The sequence below is a fragment of the Copadichromis virginalis genome, linkage group LG12 (genome assembly GCF_057382275.1).
Source record: "Copadichromis virginalis isolate Kocher_CV1m ecotype Utaka linkage group LG12, C_Virginalis_male_GT1.1, whole genome shotgun sequence".
Taxonomy (NCBI): Eukaryota; Metazoa; Chordata; class Actinopteri; order Cichliformes; family Cichlidae; genus Copadichromis; species Copadichromis virginalis.
This window is the reverse complement of record NC_140629.1, coordinates 34,939,219-34,956,809: the sequence shown is the minus strand read 5'-3', so window position 1 is coordinate 34,956,809 and position 17,591 is coordinate 34,939,219. Positions and strand designations below refer to the sequence as shown.

The window sequence follows — 17,591 nt, the reverse complement described above, 5'->3', positions numbered from 1 at the left end:
TCTGCTCTACCACCTGTGGCTCAGGTGGTAGAGCAGATAGCCAGTCTGCTTGCCAAATATCCTTGGGAAGGTACTAACCCCAAGTTGCTCTCCAATGCAGCCATCAGAATATGAATATGTGTGAATGTTAGATAGAAACACTTAGACAGAAAGAGTATTTAAAAAAAGTGCTGGTGTGAATGAGTCAAGTTGTGTAAATCACTTTGAGAGCTCAGTTAGCTTAGATATAAGAACCAGTCCATATTTACAGTGACTACGTCCCTTTAAAACCCAAACCATGAAATAACTGCCAGAAATCTTCATCTTTTGATAATGGAGTGTTTGTTGAACCCCAAGACAAAATATATATAAAAATATATCAAATTTTAATCTGCATATGAGTTTTAATTTGTATCACATTTGCTACATAACCCATATTTTTGCAATTTAGTCATTAAAAATGTTTCATGCAATTTAGATCATTTTTTGAGGGTAAAAAAAAGTCATGCTGATGATGTAGAAGTCTCAAAAACTCACAAAAACACATGTAGCAGATACGATACACTTGGCTTTAATTAAGCGCCATATGTCTGTTTGTGGTAACTCACCTGTGCGCTATCCTCAACTAGAGATCCAAGGCCCCCTGGATTTTTTTCATAGGGGTGGCCATGGGAGCCACTAAAAATATTGGGGTGGCATACCAAAGCCGAACCGTGCAGGGGCTCAGCGAATGGGAAGAGGTGATGGAAATTGTGAGTGACATACAAAGTGACACAATACGAATGAGAAAAATTGTATATGCAAGAATAAATAACAAATTATTGTTTCAACTCACTGTAAGATGTCTTCCTCTCTCTCTTGCGCCCACGTTTATTAAAAATATTATGAACATAGGACACGGGGGGTGGCGGCTAGTGAGTCTCTGCAAAACCCACACTAGGCACTTGCCAAACGAATCCAGGAAGGGCAGCCACCACTTCCTCCACCAACTTCCGTAGGACAGACAATGACTTAGGAACTGGCAGAACCGGCTGAAGACAGCAGCAGTTTTCCGCTGCTCTCCTGATCTCAGCACTGCCAGTTTTGTCAGGTCAGATGTTGCTAGGACTCTTTGCATGGTAACAAATGCTACAATTATTGATGCTAATAGAACCAAGCAAGCTAGACTGAATAAGAGGGTTGAAGAACAGGGGGTCTTCCCCCTGCTGGCATAAACCTCAGAGCAGAATCTTTTAACACATAACACTTTGGTTCAGAGTGGTAGAAGGATGAAATCCCTGAGATGTCCGTACCAGTCATCATTTCGATCCACATCTGTGGTTTGGGGTATAAGAAATGCTGAGCAGTCTGAAGACAAAAAGACCTAATGCAATTTTTTATGTCAATGAGTCGCTGTCCACCTTCCCACAGAGGTAACAAAAGTGCTTTGGTAAAAGTTGCCAAAAAAGGCAACCAGTCTCTTCTCTATTTCCTGCATCAGTGTATGTGAAGGCAGGAGCAGGAGCATACGGCATGGCAGATAACAGACAACCATCCCTAATGACTCTCCAGACAGGGACTGGTCTGCTGAGTCCCCTCCTATCTTCAACAAAACAGCAACTCAAAGCATGAAATATTGTTTTTTCCACAAACCTGCATCTTGAAGTGTCCTAAACAAATAATCCACTCTATCAAAAGGTTTTTCTTGATCTAACCAAAAAATCCAGCTTTTGAAGATGGAATTTTGACTTTAGATCACAGATTTAGACAGATCCAATTTGGCTCCAGTCATTTCCCAGCTCGTGACATTTGGATCCATTCACAGCAGCTTATTTTAGATTTACAATCTGTCTTCCTTATCTAAAATATTTCATCCTTTCAAAACTGTACTGAAATATCCTAAATCTGTAAAAGCCATTTGAGACATTTGTAATATGCTTAAATTTATGATAAATCTTTCCTTTTTTAGTTAAATATAAAACAGTGACTGTCAGGAAGCCCTCATCTATCAGTGAGGGCTGATATAGAAGCTTAAACTGGGAACATTAAAGCAGAGGGTTTTCTGTCTTTTTATTCAGTAATGGCAGAGATAATAAAATTCTTTATTATTATTTTTTGGAGTTAAAGTGAAAGTAAAAAAAAAAATAGGCTAAAATGGTTGCAAACAGTGGGTTTTTTTGTCTTTTGGTTTTTGACGTCAAAACACTGATGTAAACTTTAGCCTGAGCGTGATAAACGTGCCTGACACACTCACTCATGTCCCAACAAGCAAATCTAGAGTTATTTAAGCACTGTTACACAACTCCACCTAGGAAGTGTACTGGAATTTTTTTTATCACATTAAAATACCCCATTAAAATTTTTTAAAGACGTATGAAGAAAGTTTTTAAATTTCATATGATGAGTTTTCACCTGCTTTCTTGAATTTTTTGTTATTTCTCAAAGATGAGGCAATTTTTAGTCCTGTGTCATGGTGCTGTCGGTCATTGCTCTATTTTAATAGTAGATAGTCTGTATATAACAATGGACATGTCAATTCCGTTAAATTTTATCTATAGAGCAAAAATCACAACAACATTTACCTTAAAGCGCAGTTGTTTTGATGATCTGGGAATGATGGCTGCTCATGTATGAATCTGACTGAGAAATCAAGAGACACTTAATGCTCACAGAGCAGTGACTTGTTACTCCTCTCATCCATCGCATGCAATGCAGCGAAGCGTGTTCGGACTAGAGATGGCACGATACCACTTTTTTATGTCCGATACCGATACCGATGTCATAAATTTGGATATCTGCCGATACCGATATGAATCCGATATAGTGTTTTTTAATCAACAAAACTGTTTTTTAAAATATCTTGCTGCATTTTGCAAGTCTGCAAGTTCATACTCAAGTTTAAAACAACAACTACACTAAAGCTATTCTGTTATACCTGTATACAAAAAAAATATTTCATAGTTCAGCAATACTGATCAATCTAATAAACTTAGACCTACACCATCCTCCCTATTCTGGTATTTTAAAGAGTACTTAGCGTAAATATTAAGCAACCTAACTAATAGGGTTCCAACTCCCAGCAACAACAAAAATAAATAAATAAAAAATAGGGAACCACCCCTCACGCTCCACCTCATGATGCTTAATCAATGTAATCAACCTTAATTTGATGCAGTGTGAAAAAAAATGCACAGAAATCAATTATTTTTCAAGAAATATTAAATAGATTCAACATCTTTCTTCAACAAAATTGCAGACTGCACAGATGGTACCTTCCCAAAGGAAAATGTACTATAGCTTACTAGGGTATATATATTAGACTTAATAGTCACTATATACAGTAATTGACTTCTATTCATTTTACATCAAATTAAAACTTTGGGTGTCAGATAATTATTTATTAAAAGCTAGACATTTTAAATGAGAATAAGAAAGAAAAGTATGTCTTTGTGCCCCCTTTTCCCAGTTAATGCCCTATCGGCCCCCCTGGCTAAACTTTGCTAGATCCGCCCCTGCACAGTTACCAGCGTCAGCTAAGTAGAAAAAGATCCTGGTGTAGAAAGTAATATTAAATAAATTCTAACAACAGCTTATCAAGCTTAAACGTGCTGCTGTTGTTCAGCCGCTGGTTTGCTCTTTCTGGCGCAAAGTGGACCAAAAACAAACAAGAGAGACTCATGACAGAAAAGCCGATCAGCTGATCATTTAAGCAGTTTCACGATTGAAGTAGCAGCCGGAGAGCGAGAGGCAGTCGCTCGTTAAGCTTAACGTGGGAATGCTTTACAAACATTCAGAGATGGACTTACACACTTGCTTTACTTCTCTCGGGGATAACTTTGTCGGAGATGAAATGCCAGGTTGCTAGCGAAGCTCCAAATGCTATCCAGACCACCGACAGGTCCCGCATGCCACAGCTGCTCTATCACGTGATGCATACTGCTCCGACGTTCTGAGGCGAGTTACGGCGTGTTGCAAGTTTTGTGAGGTGCTTTCGTGATATTTAATGGATCGGATTACATTTTTTATTTTTCTCCGATATCCGATCCAGTAATTTAGGTCAGTATCGGACCGATACCGATACGTAATATCGGATCGGTCCATCTCTAGTTCGGACCACCACTCAATAAATGCATGGAAAACCCCACTAGGGTTTAAATACCTGGGACTCTTCAACAGTTGGTTTTTAGAACTGAGAAAGCCTCTGGGATGAGAGGTGAAAGTGCTTCACAAACCTTAAACAAGGCTAGTTGCTTACTTACTTACTTAGACTATCATGTCCTGGATATTCATCAAACCTACACAGGCATTCGGGTGAACGTTTGATGGAGTACTGCTGTGTGATCGAGTGAAAGTGCTTTTAATACCTAAAATGAATATAGAGGTACTTTATAATTGCCAGTCTATTTATCCTTTACTTATGACTCTTCTGTGCAGATGCTTCAAGCTGTTGCTTCACCGCCGACAACCTGTACAACTCCACTAAGATAAGATAAGATAAGATAAGATAGAACTTTATTAATCCCTCGGGTGGGTTCCTCTGGGAAATTCGACTTCCAAAAAGCACAGCAACGACCGAAGTTACAGTTACACTATTGCATCATAATGACGTATGTGTTGTATGCAATACCAAAGTTCCCTGATGCGGGGATTTAAAAACCCTGCCAGACAGCACAGTCGGGCAGAACAACACTGACAGAACAACAGTGAACACAGCACATTGAAACAGCTTCTGATCTACAAATTTCAACAGGTAAGCTCACTTACAATGTTCGTTTGGTTTTTTGACAGTGTTCATCTTGAGCAAAGAAGATCCTTGCTTTGTAACAGTAGAGAGCAATTTTTTAAAAATGCTATAAAAATGTAAATAGTAACAGAAACAAAATAAAGAAAGTATAAGATGAGTAGAAGTTCTGCTGAAAATCCAGCTGTGAGGATAATACAAATGATTTTCTGTGCTTTAGCAGATCTTAACTCAGTAAAAGATGGACTTCAAAATGAGCTACATGGCTGAGGAATGGAGCCTCAAGATGCCCAAGGGACTGGACTTGGAAGTTTCCCATCATCCAGTGACAATGAAGAGTGTGGTCAACCTCATCATTGCCATGGAGAGGTTAAAGACCAGCAAGTCAGAGCCAGTGCTGAGCACAGACTTCCAGGATGAAAACCTGCTTTCCATCATGCTGGAGAGCATTGTGGAAGGTAATCACAAGTTTAATACTGGAAAAACTCATAATGAGCCATTATCTCTTCTATAAAATATGAATTAGGTTTAGCTATTTTGAATTCTCTTTAGATTAATACACAAATAGTGTATCTTTCCATTTTACCATCCTAGTCATAAGTAGACAGAAATCTAGTTTAACACCATATTCAACCATGCATGTCTGTTTTTGTCCCAGAGCATAGTGTGATCGAGAGGACAGGTGCACCACCTCAGTTCACCAGCAGGGATGAGATTGAGTGCACTGTGACTGACAGCCAAAAGAGGAGCTTGGTTCTGGTCCAAAGCAGCATGGAGCTCCATGCAGTGATGCTGCAGGGAGGCAGTGATGACCGCAAAGGTAACTACATGTGACACTTAGACGTTTAAATAGTTGAAAATCATTAAAAATATTCAATCATCATCCGTGTTGTTAGAAACATGAAGTAGAAAAGAACTAAAATGCCATAAAGTAGAAAGGATAGGTAGCTTGAATTTATTAAATTGATTCAATTGTGCCTCTAACATTTTCCTGCTTACGTACGCTGCCATGATTTATTAAAATGACCCTGTATCCATCACTCTCTCCACAGTGCACCTGAACATGTCGACCTACGCGCACCCTACACCCATCGCTGAGACCAGGCCTGTCGCTCTGGGCATCAAAGGCACAAACCTCTATCTGTCTTGTCACGAGGATGACGACAAGCCAACCCTCCACCTGGAGGTAAACTTCTTTCAGGACTCTCACATGAAAAGCACACCATTTGTTATAATCTATAAGACACTGCACACATGTAGATGAATTAATATTTGATATCAGGCCTAATTTTGTTGACTGAAACTCTCTGACATGGATGTTTGCTCTTCTCAGGAGGTGACGGATAAAAACAGTCTGACAAGGATAAGCGCTGAAAGCGACATGGTGCGATTTCTCTTCTATAAACGCGACACTGGGCTCAGCATCAGCTCTCTCATGTCTGTCCGCTGCCCCAACTGGTACATCAGCACAGCGCAGGACGACGACCAGGTGGTGGAAGTGTGTCAGGAGACCGCCCCACGCTACAGAAGCTTCAACATCCAGCGCCAGAGTTAAAACCCATTAAGGATTCCCAAGATGAATTTTGGAGCTCTATTTGCGCTCCAGTTTGACCTTCTTAAAGTATGTGCTAGGTACATAAATTGGAATGATTAATGATGTAAAGTTACATCACAAGGTAGCATCATTGTGCTCTCTGAGCATCTGGTGTGTATTTATGTATTTATGTATTTATTTTTATTTCCATTTTTATATCTTATGTCTTATTTTTCTTTAGAGTTGATTGAAAGGTATTTGATATGTGAGACTTCACATCAGTCTTTTTATGTGTTTAAACTGTGTACTATAAAATTTTTATGCAATGAGAAGGCTGTAGATTTAAGATGGAATGACGTACTGTAATACTCTTGTCTAAAGTTGACACATTGTTTTAAATCTTTTGTTCACCTTGTGTAAAAAAAAAAAAGCTCTAATAATATGTTTCTTGCAAAGATCTAAAATAAAAAAATCAATATTTTCACAACTTCTGCTCTGACATGATAACTGTTAAATAAGAGGAACTTCTCCTTGTACTATACCTGCTTTTATAAATGTCTAGTACTCCAAGTGTTTAAATAATTAACCCAAAACTGATATATTTTCACAAGTCTATACAAATCCTAATTTGAATTTGAATTTTAAAAAATAATTAATAAAGGAGTGCGTCACTAGAGGTGCGCAGCTGCATTTTAAATTAACTGAAGCCGGTAAAGAGAAGAGTGTTGGAGGCCCAAGTAGAGGGAGTTACAGTCGTCCAATCTGGATGTGATAAATGCGTGGATAATCTTTTCAAGGTCCTTTAAAGGAAGGAACGGCTTTGCTTTAGATATCTGACGCAACTGGCAGAAGCTGTTTTTTCCCACAGTGGAGAGCTGTTTCTCAAGTTTAAAAGAGCCATCCAGGAACACTCCGAGGTTTCTTACAGTGAGCGAGAGATGGCTAGCGAGAGGGCCAAGGGCATCAGCTAACTGGTCTAGCGGAGTGTGACTACCAAAGACTTCGATTTCAGTCTTATTCTCGTTCAATGTAAGAAAATTATGTGACAACCAAATTTTAACTTCATGCAAACAGTTGAACAGATGTTGCAAAGAAGCAGACACGTCAGATTTCAAAGGTGAATAAATCTGGATATCATCGGCATAACAGTGAAAGGAGATGTTGTATTTTTAAAAAATTAATCCCAACGGCAACATGTACAAAGAGAAAAGAGCGGGACTGAGCACGGACCCTTGAGGTCCCATAGCAGCAGAGAACGACCTCTCTGAGAGATAGGATTTAAACCAAGTTAAAACCGTACCTTTGAGACCAACATCATGTTCCAATCTTGATAGAAGAATGTTGTGGTTAACCGTGTTAAAAGCAGCAGTCAAGTCAAGTAAAACTAAAACCACGGAATAGAGGTTTAAAACCAGACTGAAACTTTTCATTAATACCATTTGCATCTAAGTTATAGATCTTAAATTCTGTGTTGGAATCTTAACAGTTTGTTTACAACCACAAATCTAATGCTCCTGTTGCTACTAGAACCTCTTTAGGTTTCTCTTCCTAAAATAAATAATTGCTGTTCTTCGCTGACACTTTTGTTAATTCTTCTTTTATTCCAGTTCTTTTCCTTTCATCTTGTCTCTCTGTTTTGTTTTCTGTCTGTATCTTAAGTTCATATGTCTTAGTCCTGGTCTCAGTCTTCAGTATTTCCAGTCTTATGATCTCTTGTCTCATGTGCTTTAGGTTTAGTTCTGCTTCTTTTGTCGCTTTATCTGTTTATCTGGTTAGTTTCAGTTATACTTCCACCTGCTGCCTTTTCCCTTGTTATCCTGTGTGTGAATATATTGTCTGAGTCTCCTCTGATCCTTTTGTCATGCTCTCCCTCAGAGCTGGATTCCTCTTGGTTTTGTGTTTCCCTAGAAAATGTATAATTCTGGTTTCCTTCTTTTTGATCTGCATTATTTTTTTTTTACCTTGTTTGAGCTCAGCATACTTTTAAGTTTAGTTCTAGTTTTTCTTCTGAGCGCTGCATTTCTGGGTGCAGCTACTGCCTGACACACAGCCGACTTCGACTGTTTTTTTATTTTGTCTTTCTGGGAAGCAGTTTGTAAGCCTGAAAATTACTATGAAAATAAACATTGTTATTTGTTATTTTTATAGATAATTGTAGCATTTTTATTCATGAGGAAATCCACTGACAAGGATTGAAATTATTTCAAACAAACGAAGCCTTATTGCCAGTGTTGGGGTTGAAGTAATGCAGCATGTTACTTGATTACTCCATAGAGAAAGTAATTTGTTACACTACTCATTACACTATTTTCTTTGAATGACTTAAAACCCATTTTCACATAATTACCAGTTAACAACATAAACCTTGGGCTACAATCCCACACATGGACACAAACCCTATCCTAATGAGGACAAACATCTTTGTATTAGTGTTTACTGTTGGGTTCATTCTTGAGAAGGAGAAGACAAATATGCTCAAAGTGCATTTTCTTCAATTTATTAAGCAGTTGAAGGTTAAGTAAAAAATCTTTATTATGTGTGATGAACAGGATACTAAGCCACAGTTCTTCTTACTTGGCTGTGATCCAGCGCTTCAGCTCATGCTTCTTCTTCTGCAGCTTTCTGGGCCTTATTTGGAAACACCGCTTCACCCATCACCATGGCAACCACCTCTTACCCTCCAGTCAGACCTGCATAGAGAGAAGAAGAGAAGGGGGAGGGGGCTTTTTCTTAACCTGAAATTTACAGCCTTGTCTTCTCTAACAGTGTCAGGCTAACGGTGTGTTCACACCGAATGCGATAGATGCGATAGGCCTCCACTAGTGAGGCAGCCCTCCCAATCGAAATTTCTCTCTTTGGGGCCTTTCCCTGTAATGTCTAATGTTGTCTGTGTGTAGCAATCTACTTCTAAAACTACTCTATAATACTTAACTGTGTGGTAAGTATAAAACATGTGTGTGATGTAATTATGACGTAGTTGTGAGACATATAATAATGAGGTATATTTGTATTAAAGATGACTAAATTCCAACATTACGTATGAACATAAAACACAAGGCAAATATGGAAACCAGCCCAAAGACACCTCAAAGCAATCGCAACAGTGATTGAACAGGTAGAAACAGAGCTGCTTTTATTACCTGTTGAAGTTCAGGGTCTGACTGCTGGGCTGGGGTTGGCATTTACTCAGCTTTAACATCACTCTGGGTTCTTGGCTATATTTGTGTTAGCATGCTGCCTGTGCAGATGCTAGCAAAGAGCCCAAGTTGTGGCTGTTTCTGTCCTGGATGAAGTTTGCACTTGAACGTTTCATTTTGTACAATAGAAATAAAGTTATACAAAGAAGTTATAGTTATACAATGAAAAACAGAAACTATTGCTGCACATGTTAACAACCCCATTCAACAACAAAATCCATTTTATAATAGGTAAATTGTGTTTACCCAGACCTCCTTCTTTCCAGCCACCTCCTCCAGCTTGTCTGGGGAAACACCAAGGTGGTCCCAGGCCAGCCGAGAGATGTAATCGCTCCAGCGTGTCCTGGCTCTGCCCTGGGCCTCCTGCTGGTGGGACATGCCCGGAACACCTCACCCAGGAGGCGCCCAGGAGGCATCTTTATCAGATGCCTGAACCACCTCAGCTGGCTCCGGTTCTACTGTGAGCCCCTCCCAGATGGCTGACCTTCTCACTCACTCTTTCTATCTCTCTCACTCTTCTCAATCTCTACGGCAGAGGCCAGCCACCCTTCACCTCCTGGCCACCACCCGACTCACAATGAACCCTAACCTCCTGCGGTGGTGGGCCTGCAGGAAGATGGGCCCATGTCCGTTTTTTGGGTGGTGCCCGGCCGGGCTTGGCCACCAGATGCTCACCCTCAGGGACCCTCCCCAGGTCTGGCTCCTGAGTGGAGCCCCGGTAACCCTATCCTGGGCAGGGTAAACTGTTCCCTCGGTGGTCTTCTAATAGGGGTCTTCTGAATGGCTCTTTGTGTCGTCCCCCACCCAGGACCAATTTGCCATGACAGACCCTACCAGGGCACAAAACATAGCCCCTGGGATCCCTGGGACACACAAACCCCTCCACCATGAGTAGGTAGCAATTTGCGTAGGAGGACCCAATTCCTTTCATCTTATTTCTCCTAGTTAACCATTGTTGCCTGGCCTGTAAGAAAATTGATGAGTTTTTGATGAGAGTTTTAAGGGCCATAAATAAAAACTCTGTCACCCAACACCTGTCCATATACCCAGCCAACAACAGTTGAGGTAATGTAAAGAGAGGAGAGTATACAACATGCCAGATAACAGACAACCTTGCCTAATACCTCTCCAGACAGGGAGATGTAAAGAGAGGAACTAGTTTAGGACATCCAAACCACAAATGTTGCAAGGTCTCCTCAGCTTGAAAAAAATACAAGCTTATAATCTTTGACTGTCTGCTCTACCACCTGAGCCACAGGTGGTAGAGCAGATAGCCAGTCTGCTTGCCAAATATCCTTGGGAAGGTACTAACCCCAAGTTGCTCTCCAATGCAGCCATCAGAATATGAATATGTGTGAATGTTAGATAGAAACACTTAGACAGAAAGAGTATTTAAAAAAAGTGCTGGTGTGAATGAGTCAAGTTGTGTAAATCACTTTGAGAGCTCAGTTAGCTTAGATATAAGAACCAGTCCATATTTACAGTGACTACGTCCCTTTAAAACCCAAACCATGAAATAACTGCCAGAAATCTTCATCTTTTGATAATGGAGTGTTTGTTGAACCCCAAGACAAAATATATATAAAAATATATCAAATTTTAATCTGCATATGAGTTTTAATTTGTATCACATTTGCTACATAACCCATATTTTTGCAATTTAGTCATTAAAAATGTTTCATGCAATTTAGATCATTTTTTGAGGGTAAAAAAAAGTCATGCTGATGATGTAGAAGTCTCAAAAACTCACAAAAACACATGTAGCAGATACGATACACTTGGCTTTAATTAAGCGCCATATGTCTGTTTGTGGTAACTCACCTGTGCGCTATCCTCAACTAGAGATCTAGGGCCCCCTGGATTTTTTTCATAGGGGTGGCCATGGGAGCCACTAAAAATATTGGGGTGGCATACCAAAGCCGAACCGTGCAGGGGCTCAGCGAATGGGAAGAGGTGATGGAAATTGTGAGTGACATACAAAGTGACACAATACGAATGAGAAAAATTGTATATGCAAGAATAAATAACAAATTATTGTTTCAACTCACTGTAAGATGTCTTCCTCTCTCTCTTGCGCCCACGTTTATTAAAAATATTATGAACATAGGACACGGGGGGTGGCGGCTAGTGAGTCTCTGCAAAACCCACACTAGGCACTTGCCAAACGAATCCAGGAAGGGCAGCCACCACTTCCTCCACCAACTTCCGTAGGACAGACAATGACTTAGGAACTGGCAGAACCGGCTGAAGACAGCAGCAGTTTTCCGCTGCTCTCCTGATCTCAGCACTGCCAGTTTTGTCAGGTCAGATGTTGCTAGGACTCTTTGCATGGTAACAAATGCTACAATTATTGATGCTAATAGAACCAAGCAAGCTAGACTGAATAAGAGGGTTGAAGAACAGGGGGTCTTCCCCCTGCTGGCATAAACCTCAGAGCAGAATCTTTTAACACATAACACTTTGGTTCAGAGTGGTAGAAGGATGAAATCCCTGAGATGTCCGTACCAGTCATCATTTCGATCCACATCTGTGGTTTGGGGTATAAGAAATGCTGAGCAGTCTGAAGACAAAAAGACCTAATGCAATTTTTTATGTCAATGAGTCGCTGTCCACCTTCCCACAGAGGTAACAAAAGTGCTTTGGTAAAAGTTGCCAAAAAAGGCAACCAGTCTCTTCTCTATTTCCTGCATCAGTGTATGTGAAGGCAGGAGCAGGAGCATACGGCATGGCAGATAACAGACAACCATCCCTAATGACTCTCCAGACAGGGACTGGTCTGCTGAGTCCCCTCCTATCTTCAACAAAACAGCAACTCAAAGCATGAAATATTGTTTTTTCCACAAACCTGCATCTTGAAGTGTCCTAAACAAATAATCCACTCTATCAAAAGGTTTTTCTTGATCTAACCAAAAAAATCCAGCTTTTGAAGATGGAATTTTGACTTTAGATCACAGATTTAGACAGATCCAATTTGGCTCCAGTCATTTCCCAGCTCGTGACATTTGGATCCATTCACAGCAGCTTATTTTAGATTTACAATCTGTCTTCCTTATCTAAAATATTTCATCCTTTCAAAACTGTACTGAAATATCCTAAATCTGTAAAAGCCATTTGAGACATTTGTAATATGCTTAAATTTATGATAAATCTTTCCTTTTTTAGTTAAATATAAAACAGTGACTGTCAGGAAGCCCTCATCTATCAGTGAGGGCTGATATAGAAGCTTAAACTGGGAACATTAAAGCAGAGGGTTTTCTGTCTTTTTATTCAGTAATGGCAGAGATAATAAAATTCTTTATTATTATTTTTTGGAGTTAAAGTGAAAGTTAAAAAAAAATAGGCTAAAATGGTTGCAAACAGTGGTTTTTTTTGTCTTTTGGTTTTTGACGTCAAAACACTGATGTAAACTTTAGCCTGAGCGTGATAAACGTGCCTGACACACTCACTCATGTCCCAACAAGCAAATCTAGAGTTATTTAAGCACTGTTACACAACTCCACCTAGGAAGTGTACTGGAATTTTTTTTATCACATTAAAATACCCCATTAAAATTTTTTAAAGACGTATGAAGAAAGTTTTTAAATTTCATATGATGAGTTTTCACCTGCTTTCTTGAATTTTTTGTTATTTCTCAAAGATGAGGCAATTTTTAGTCCTGTGTCATGGTGCTGTCGGTCATTGCTCTATTTTAATAGTAGATAGTCTGTATATAACAATGGACATGTCAATTCCGTTAAATTTTATCTATAGAGCAAAAATCACAACAACATTTACCTTAAAGCGCAGTTGTTTTGATGATCTGGGAATGATGGCTGCTCATGTATGAATCTGACTGAGAAATCAAGAGACACTTAATGCTCACAGAGCAGTGACTTGTTACTCCTCTCATCCATCGCATGCAATGCAGCGAAGCGTGTTCGGACCACCACTCAATAAATGCATGGAAAACCCCACTAGGGTTTAAATACCTGGGACTCTTCAACAGTTGGTTTTTAGAACTGAGAAAGCCTCTGGGATGAGAGGTGAAAGTGCTTCACAAACCTTAAACAAGGCTAGTTGCTTACTTACTTACTTAGACTATCATGTCCTGGATATTCATCAAACCTACACAGGCATTCGGGTGAACGTTTGATGGAGTACTGCTGTGTGATCGAGTGAAAGTGCTTTTAATACCTAAAATGAATATAGAGGTACTTTATAATTGCCAGTCTATTTATCCTTTACTTATGACTCTTCTGTGCAGATGCTTCAAGCTGTTGCTTCACCGCCGACAACCTGTACAACTCCACTAAGATAAGATAAGATAAGATAAGATAAGATAAGATAAGATAAGATAAGATAAGATAGAACTTTATTAATCCCTCGGGTGGGTTCCTCTGGGAAATTCGACTTCCAAAAAGCACAGCAACGACCGAAGTTACAGTTACACTATTGCATCATAATGACGTATGTGTTGTATGCAATACCAAAGTTCCCTGATGCGGGGATTTAAAAACCCTGCCAGACAGCACAGTCGGGCAGAACAACACTGACAGAACAACAGTGAACACAGCACATTGAAACAGCTTCTGATCTACAAATTTCAACAGGTAAGCTCACTTACAATGTTCGTTTGGTTTTTTGACAGTGTTCATCTTGAGCAAAGAAGATCCTTGCTTTGTAACAGTAGAGAGCAATTTTTTAAAAATGCTATAAAAATGTAAATAGTAACAGAAACAAAATAAAGAAAGTATAAGATGAGTAGAAGTTCTGCTGAAAATCCAGCTGTGAGGATAATACAAATTATTTTCTGTGCTTTAGCAGATCTTAACTCAGTAAAAGATGGACTTCGAAATGAGCTACATGGCTGAGGAATGGAGCCTCAAGATGCCCAAGGGACTGGACTTGGAAGTTTCCCATCATCCAGTGACAATGAAGAGTGTGGTCAACCTCATCATTGCCATGGAGAGGTTAAAGACCAGCAAGTCAGAGCCAGTGCTGAGCACAGACTTCCAGGATGAAAACCTGCTTTCCATCATGCTGGAGAGCATTGTGGAAGGTAATCACAAGTTTAATACTGGAAAAACTCATAATGAGCCATTATCTCTTCTATAAAATATGAATTAGGTTTAGCTATTTTGAATTCTCTTTAGATTAATACACAAATAGTGTATCTTTCCATTTTACCATCCTAGTCATAAGTAGACAGAAATCTAGTTTAACACCATATTCAACCATGCATGTCTGTTTTTGTCCCAGAGCATAGTGTGATCGAGAGGACAGGTGCACCACCTCAGTTCACCAGCAGGGATGAGATTGAGTGCACTGTGACTGACAGCCAAAAGAGGAGCTTGGTTCTGGTCCAAAGCAGCATGGAGCTCCATGCAGTGATGCTGCAGGGAGGCAGTGATGACCGCAAAGGTAACTACATGTGACACTTAGACGTTTAAATAGTTGAAAATCATTAAAAATATTCAATCATCATCCGTGTTGTTAGAAACATGAAGTAGAAAAGAACTAAAATGCCATAAAGTAGAAAGGATAGGTAGCTTGAATTTATTAAATTGATTCAATTGTGCCTCTAACATTTTCCTGCTTACGTACGCTGCCATGATTTATTAAAATGACCCTGTATCCATCACTCTCTCCACAGTGCACCTGAACATGTCGACCTACGCGCACCCTACACCCATCGCTGAGACCAGGCCTGTCGCTCTGGGCATCAAAGGCACAAACCTCTATCTGTCTTGTCACGAGGATGACGACAAGCCAACCCTCCACCTGGAGGTAAACTTCTTTCAGGAATCTCACATGAAAAGCACACCATTTGTTATAATCTATAAGACACTGCACACATATAGGTGAATTAATATTTGATATCAGGCCTAATTTTGTTGACTGAAACTCTCTGACATGGATGTTTGCTCTTCTCAGGAGGTGACGGATAAAAACAGTCTGACAAGGATAAGCGCTGAAAGCGACATGGTGCGATTTCTCTTCTATAAACGCGACACTGGGCTCAGCATCAGCTCTCTCATGTCTGTCCGCTGCCCCAACTGGTACATCAGCACAGCGCAGGACGACGACCAGGTGGTGGAAGTGTGTCAGGAGACCGCCCCACGCTACAGAAGCTTCAACATCCAGCGCCAGAGTTAAAACCCATTAAGGATTCCCAAGATGAATTTTGGAGCTCTATTTGCGCTCCAGTTTGACCTTCTTAAAGTATGTGCTAGGTACATAAATTGGAATGATTAATGATGTAAAGTTACATCACAAGGTAGCATCATTGTGCTCTCTGAGCATCTGGTGTGTAGTTATTAATCAATAATTTAACATACTGTTGATGCTTTTATATATGTATTTATTCATCTATTTATGCTATTGCAAGATGTTAATTATTTGTTTGGTTGTTTGTTTTTACAAACAAGTATTTAAATGATCTAACAATCTGAAATAAATTTTTTATTCCCAATTTATATTTGTGGCTGATATATTCTTTAAATATCTGGTAATCCACTCAAATAGGGATAAATAACAGACAATAACAGTCTCTCACCACAACATACAGCAAAGTTCACAAAATGTTATTTGTGAAAATAGTCAGAAATCAACCACTGTTCCTCAGCTCCGTGCAACGCGGTGTTCTGTAATAAACCCCGAGTCAGAATAGAGCCGATGACACCGACAGGCTACACACTGATCAGTACAGCCGGTTCTGTGATTGGCAACTAAACAGACATTAACCATCATAACCCTGATCACTTTCTGCCCAACTTATTGGACAGGCAGATCACTTTATCTATCAGACTCTGCTGATCCAAGCACAGATACCTTGTGCAATAAATCTTTACAATGCAAGATTTCTGTTCTGATATGAGTTTATTTAAACTCTGCCCAATCCAACACATTGTGTGCACATTAAGCCACTTTATTGCAGTGTCTCCTACACGTTTCACTCTGTTACGGTGAGAAATTTGTTGGGTTTCTGACATTTATTTTATATATTTAGTAAACTACTTTTATTTTCTTATTTTTCTTAATCCAATTCATTGAGTCATCTGGCTAAACTCACTGGAGTTACTTACTAGAGCCATTTAATGGTATTTTATTCAGTTTTTGCTTTGATATTTTGCTTACTGAGCTCCTTCAATTTTACTATATATCCTGTATTTAATTAAGCATTTTTTTCCTGTTCTGAGATTTTTTTTTCTATGTAGTCTACCTTAATAATTTATCTTATCATGTATGATCTTAGCCTACCTTCTTCTTCCTGTTCATTTTACTAGCGATGGGCAAACAATTCAATGGTACATTGTCGCCACCAAGTGGCAGAGTGGACTAAAAGCATTCTTACCAAACAAATTAGTCTGTCTAAATCAGTGTATCTTAGTTTTTGTTTGCAGATACGATACACTTGGCTTTAATTAAGCGCCATATGTCTGTTTGTGGTAACTCACCTGTGCGCTATCCTCAACTAGAGATCTAGGGCCCCCTGGATTTTTTTCATAGGGGTGGCCATGGGAGCCACTAAAAATATTGGGGTGGCATACCAAAGCCGAACCGTGCAGGGGCTCAGCGAATGGGAAGAGGTGATGGAAATTGTGAGTGACATACAAAGTGACACAATACGAATGAGAAAAATTGTATATGCAAGAATAAATAACAAATTATTGTTTCAACTCACTGTAAGATGTCTTCCTCTCTCTCTTGCGCCCACGTTTATTAAAAATATTATGAACATAGGACACGGGGGGTGGCGGCTAGTGAGTCTCTGCAAAACCCACACTAGGCACTTGCCAAACGAATCCAGGAAGGGCAGCCACCACTTCCTCCACCAACTTCCGTAGGACAGACAATGACTTAGGAACTGGCAGAACCGGCTGAAGACAGCAGCAGTTTTCCGCTGCTCTCCTGATCTCAGCACTGCCAGTTTTGTCAGGTCAGATGTTGCTAGGACTCTTTGCATGGTAACAAATGCTACAATTATTGATGCTAATAGAACCAAGCAAGCTAGACTGAATAAGAGGGTTGAAGAACAGGGGGTCTTCCCCCTGCTGGCATAAACCTCAGAGCAGAATCTTTTAACACATAACACTTTGGTTCAGAGTGGTAGAAGGATGAAATCCCTGAGATGTCCGTACCAGTCATCATTTCGATCCACATCTGTGGTTTGGGGTATAAG

The 17,591-nt window shown here is 39.8% G+C and overlaps 2 protein-coding genes across 4 annotated transcripts; both read left to right on the top strand.

Moving 5' to 3' along the window:
- Positions 1-4,623: 4,623 nt before the first annotated feature.
- Positions 4,624-6,502, top strand: LOC146697494 (interleukin-1 beta-like). Of its 2 annotated transcripts, none has more exons than XM_085476270.1 (5): positions 4,624-4,708; positions 4,920-5,157; positions 5,358-5,519; positions 5,752-5,885; positions 6,033-6,502. In XM_085476270.1, exons 2-5 carry the CDS (start codon positions 4,941-4,943, stop codon positions 6,252-6,254), a joined length of 735 nt encoding a protein of 244 aa, XP_085332396.1. In that variant the 5' UTR covers positions 4,624-4,708; positions 4,920-4,940; the 3' UTR covers positions 6,255-6,502. The 2 variants fall into 2 exon arrangements, with proteins under 2 accessions (XP_085332396.1, XP_085332397.1); XM_085476271.1 differs by having other exon boundaries at positions 4,625-4,708; positions 4,923-5,157.
- Positions 6,503-13,934: 7,432 nt separating this feature from the next.
- LOC146697493 (interleukin-1 beta-like) lies at positions 13,935-15,885 on the top strand. Of its 2 annotated transcripts, none has more exons than XM_085476266.1 (5): positions 13,935-14,019; positions 14,231-14,468; positions 14,669-14,830; positions 15,063-15,196; positions 15,344-15,885. In XM_085476266.1, exons 2-5 carry the CDS (start codon positions 14,252-14,254, stop codon positions 15,563-15,565), a joined length of 735 nt encoding a protein of 244 aa, XP_085332392.1. In that variant the 5' UTR covers positions 13,935-14,019; positions 14,231-14,251; the 3' UTR covers positions 15,566-15,885. The 2 variants fall into 2 exon arrangements, with proteins under 2 accessions (XP_085332392.1, XP_085332393.1); XM_085476267.1 differs by having other exon boundaries at positions 13,936-14,019; positions 14,234-14,468.
- The last annotated feature ends 1,706 nt before the right edge of the window (positions 15,886-17,591 follow it).

Bases quoted from the DNA above. Each gene is read 5' to 3' on its own strand.
- LOC146697494 (XM_085476270.1), top strand. From the start codon at position 4,941: ATGGACTTCAAAATGAGCTACATGGCTGAGGAATGGAGCCTCAAGATG. The intron at 5,158-5,357 runs GTAATCACAAGT...TTTTTGTCCCAG, and splicing joins GCTGGAGAGCATTGTGGAAG to AGCATAGTGTGATCGAGAGG. The intron at 5,886-6,032 runs GTAAACTTCTTT...TGCTCTTCTCAG, and splicing joins AGCCAACCCTCCACCTGGAG to GAGGTGACGGATAAAAACAG.
- LOC146697493 (XM_085476266.1), top strand. From the start codon at position 14,252: ATGGACTTCGAAATGAGCTACATGGCTGAGGAATGGAGCCTCAAGATG. The intron at 14,831-15,062 runs GTAACTACATGT...CTCTCTCCACAG, and splicing joins AGGCAGTGATGACCGCAAAG to TGCACCTGAACATGTCGACC. The intron at 15,197-15,343 runs GTAAACTTCTTT...TGCTCTTCTCAG, and splicing joins AGCCAACCCTCCACCTGGAG to GAGGTGACGGATAAAAACAG.